This window comes from Lolium rigidum, chromosome 3 (genome assembly GCF_022539505.1).
Source record: "Lolium rigidum isolate FL_2022 chromosome 3, APGP_CSIRO_Lrig_0.1, whole genome shotgun sequence".
Classification (NCBI taxonomy): Eukaryota; Viridiplantae; Streptophyta; class Magnoliopsida; order Poales; family Poaceae; genus Lolium; species Lolium rigidum.
Genome location: NC_061510.1, coordinates 150,338,196 through 150,341,944, shown reverse-complemented (window position 1 = coordinate 150,341,944; position 3,749 = coordinate 150,338,196). Strand labels below are relative to the sequence as shown.

At 42.3% G+C, this 3,749-nt stretch overlaps 1 protein-coding gene across 1 annotated transcript; it reads left to right on the top strand.

The window, feature by feature from the left end:
* The first annotated feature begins 704 nt into the window (after positions 1-704).
* On the top strand, positions 705-1,679 carry LOC124698417 (peroxidase 2-like). The gene has a single exon (XM_047230903.1). It carries the CDS (start codon positions 705-707, stop codon positions 1,677-1,679), a length of 975 nt encoding a protein of 324 aa, XP_047086859.1.
* The last annotated feature ends 2,070 nt before the right edge of the window (positions 1,680-3,749 follow it).

The following is a 3,749-nucleotide window of genomic DNA, read 5'->3' as shown; positions in this document are numbered from 1 at the left end:
CTCAGTACTCTAAAGTATTATCTCCACTAATTTCGACTAAAACACTAGTACCAAACAAGACTTAAAAAAGTTTTGGGGCGGCGTTTGGAGGACGTGGCACATCCCCCAAACGCGATACGAAGAAAACACGTCTCCTAAATGCTCGATCCGATGTCATTTGTGAGACGTTTTGGTGACGCGTCTGGAGATGCTCTTACTTCCACTGTTCGTACATACAAAATGTTTTTCCTAATAAAGAGAAACTCCAATCGGCAACCACCAAAGCATACAATGGAACATTTTTAATAAGACAAATTAGCGGATTTCCGTCAGCTCGCTCTATGTATATAGTATCATAGCTCGCTGGCTAAGTTATAATTGTAGCGTACCTACAAAATTTTCTAATACGCAGAGTCCAAATGATTATCAGCTGCTCATACGACTGAAGTTTCTCAATTATCAGAGAGAGCGTATAAACTCCAACCTTCTCCATGTTCCGTAACAGCTAGATCACCATGTTGATCAATTATTACGAGTCCATGTCCGTTCATGATAAAACAATTATCACCTAAGCTAGGAATTTTTAGGTAGCCATCTTATCAAGTTACATCTCATGCATACATGTATAAATATCCCTTTCCCTGCGAACAATATTTCATCACCTCTCATCAGCTCATTCTATCTGTTTAGTACACACACTATCTCGTCCACAAACAAAGAAGACAATGGCTTCAGCTTCGGTTAAGCTTTCTATTGCCCTGACATGCGCATTGCTCTTGTCGTCAGCGTGTCATGGCCTGGAGGTGGGCTACTACAAGAAATCGTGCCCCGGCGTGGAGGCTATCGTGAGGGACGAGGTGAAGAAGTTCGTCTACAAGGACGCCGGCATCGGCGCTGGGCTGATCCGCATATTCTTCCACGACTGCTTTGTTGAGGGATGTGATGCCTCCGTCCTCCTGGACCCAACACCGGCCAACCCGCAGCCGGAGAAGCTTAGCCCTCCCAACTTCCCCAGCCTCCGTGGGTTTGAGGCCATCGATGCAGCCAAGGACGCTGTGGAAAAAGCCTGCCCGGGCGTGGTATCCTGCGCTGACATTGTTGCCTTCGCCGGCCGTGATGCAGCTTACTTCCTTAGCAAGATGACGGTGAAGATCAACATGCCGGCAGGCCGTCTGGATGGGCTCATTTCCAACTTCAATGAGGCCCTCTCTAACCTGCCGCCTCCAATTTTTAACATCACTCAGCTCATCGCCAGCTTCGCCGCCAAAGGGCTCAACACAGAGGACATGGTGGTTCTTTCTGGCGCCCACACCATTGGGGTCTCACATTGCTCATCCTTCGTCTCTGACCGTCTTGCCGTCCCCTCCGACATCAACGCCGCCCTCGCCGGCATCCTGAGGAGGCAATGTCCTGCCAACCCGACCGCAGCCAATGACCCCACGGTGAACCAGGACGTGGTAACCCCTAACGCGCTTGACAACCAGTACTACAAGAACGTCCTCGCACACAAGGTTTTGTTCACGTCAGATGCCACCCTTCTTACCACACCGGCGACCACCCAGATGGTGCTTGACAATGCCAACATCCGTGGACTGTGGGAAGACAAGTTCAACAAGGCGATGGTCAAGATGGGTGCCATCGGAGTCAAGACTGGAAACCAAGGTGAAATCAGGAGGAACTGCAGGGTCGTCAACCACTGATATATATGGCTACTCACTGGATCCGTTCATGGGACACCGTGTTTGCAATCTCAGCACCTATCCGTTGCACTAGGGTCGTGAGGCCGCTGACTTTATTTTGAGTTATCTCAGAGTTCCGGCGAGTACCTGGCTGTTTCATTTGTTCATTACTTTGGCTCGTGCGACTGTTGCTGCCTGTTCAGTTCTTGGAGAATGCATATTGTTTATTACCACACAGAGTATGTTGGATGGTTTCAGTTCTTAACTTGTACGTTCTTCTTATATTGGTCGTGAACTCGACTTCGTGTTCAATCTCTAACACCAGTACGTGTAACTTAAATGGCTGATTTCACACACCACTAGCTTACTCTTTCCTAGCTTTTCAAACAAAATTAGTTTTCAAGTTAGTAGTTCAAGGCTTACTAAAGAAGTATTACCTAGAAGTGAGAAAGAATCCTGCATATTGTAGATTCTTGTATTACAAGAACGACGCTATAAATAGGTTATAGGTCGTTAGAGGATAGATATTTTACCCAGATCGATGGATCAATACTTGTCACGATAGATCAATACTTATCAAATTATACTACAACTATCCCTTATAAGTGGGGTAATCACTATTATAAGGGTACCCTCTACGTACTCGGTCTTTTTAGTTCAAACAATGAACTAATTTTTATAACGACATCATGTTAGATAACTTAGTTCATTTTTTTGGACCAAAGTGGGTAAAAGATACCATAATGTCGACCCACTTGCATCCCGAGTAATGACAGGCAGATAGGATCCGGCAACAACAATATTGTGCCAGCAATTACCAAGTTTAATCTAAACTTATACATGCGCTCCTCAAGGATGAGAAACATGATGAACTCCTTCTACAGAATAGTCAACAATGCTCAGTTGGGGCTTCCCCTCTCCCTGAAGCACATGCAAACTGTAAGAGAAACATGAAATTCGATCACTCATTCAAAGACCAAACAAGGAACTTCAATGGTAAACGCAACACACCGAAAAGAATAACAAACCACAAAGTTCATACAAGGGGAAAGGCATAACAAAGAACAATTTTGATCGAACTAATCTTTGCGATAAATGTTGATTCTACAAGAAGGTCGCCAAAACGATTCCGCACCCCAAGAAATCTTGTAGACATCTATATGCCATCTATGAGACATAAGAAACCTACCGAAGGAGCAACATATGATGCCAACTTCAATTTTGAACCTAAAATTAACATGGAAGCTAGATGTTAGCGAGGTGTTCAAGGAGCACTACGAAGCACCTACAACATGACTTTGTGGACGCAGTGATGATCTAATATACCTCTAATGGCATGTTCGGGGACTTCGACTAGTCGATAAAATCCATTAGATACTACATTTACTTTCAATATATTGTTGTAATAAAAACATATTATTTTTATTGATGTCATCACCTTTTACTGTAAAGCACAATATATACTGTATCAACACTTCAACATCAATAAAGTTATTTATTTTCCATATATCAAACAAAATTATTTTTATTACTGAACATTTAAGTATATAAATTTCTATGAGAGTCAATCGAAATGGAGGAGGAAATGTGCATTGTGGAAAGCGGTAGAAAAAGGCTTGTACTTAGGCAAATAAGCATTTCTAAACTCTTACAAAGTTGAATGGAGATATTTTAACAATTGGAAGATAAGATGGGTTAATTGTTGGCACATGATGTGCCACATTTATCCACCCTATGCATACACGAATGGCAATTGAGAATGGCTTATTTCATGGCAAAAATGCATTTCCGAACTCTTACAGATTTGAATGGAGATATTTTAACTATAGCTAGATATGAATATGATACATTAAATTTTGGCGCATGACAACATTTATCGCCTTATGGGTACACAAATAATAATTGCCGATGAATTATTTTATGCCTACTGGTCTTGTACTCTCATTGGTTATAGAGATATCCACAAAATCGATTTCCAAATGAAATCCAAGAACAAAACAAAGAGGAATATATCATCTTTACCAAAGACAAGGGATATGGCAAACACATATTTGACAAAATTGACCTCTTTGTCATCAGGATTGTACCAAA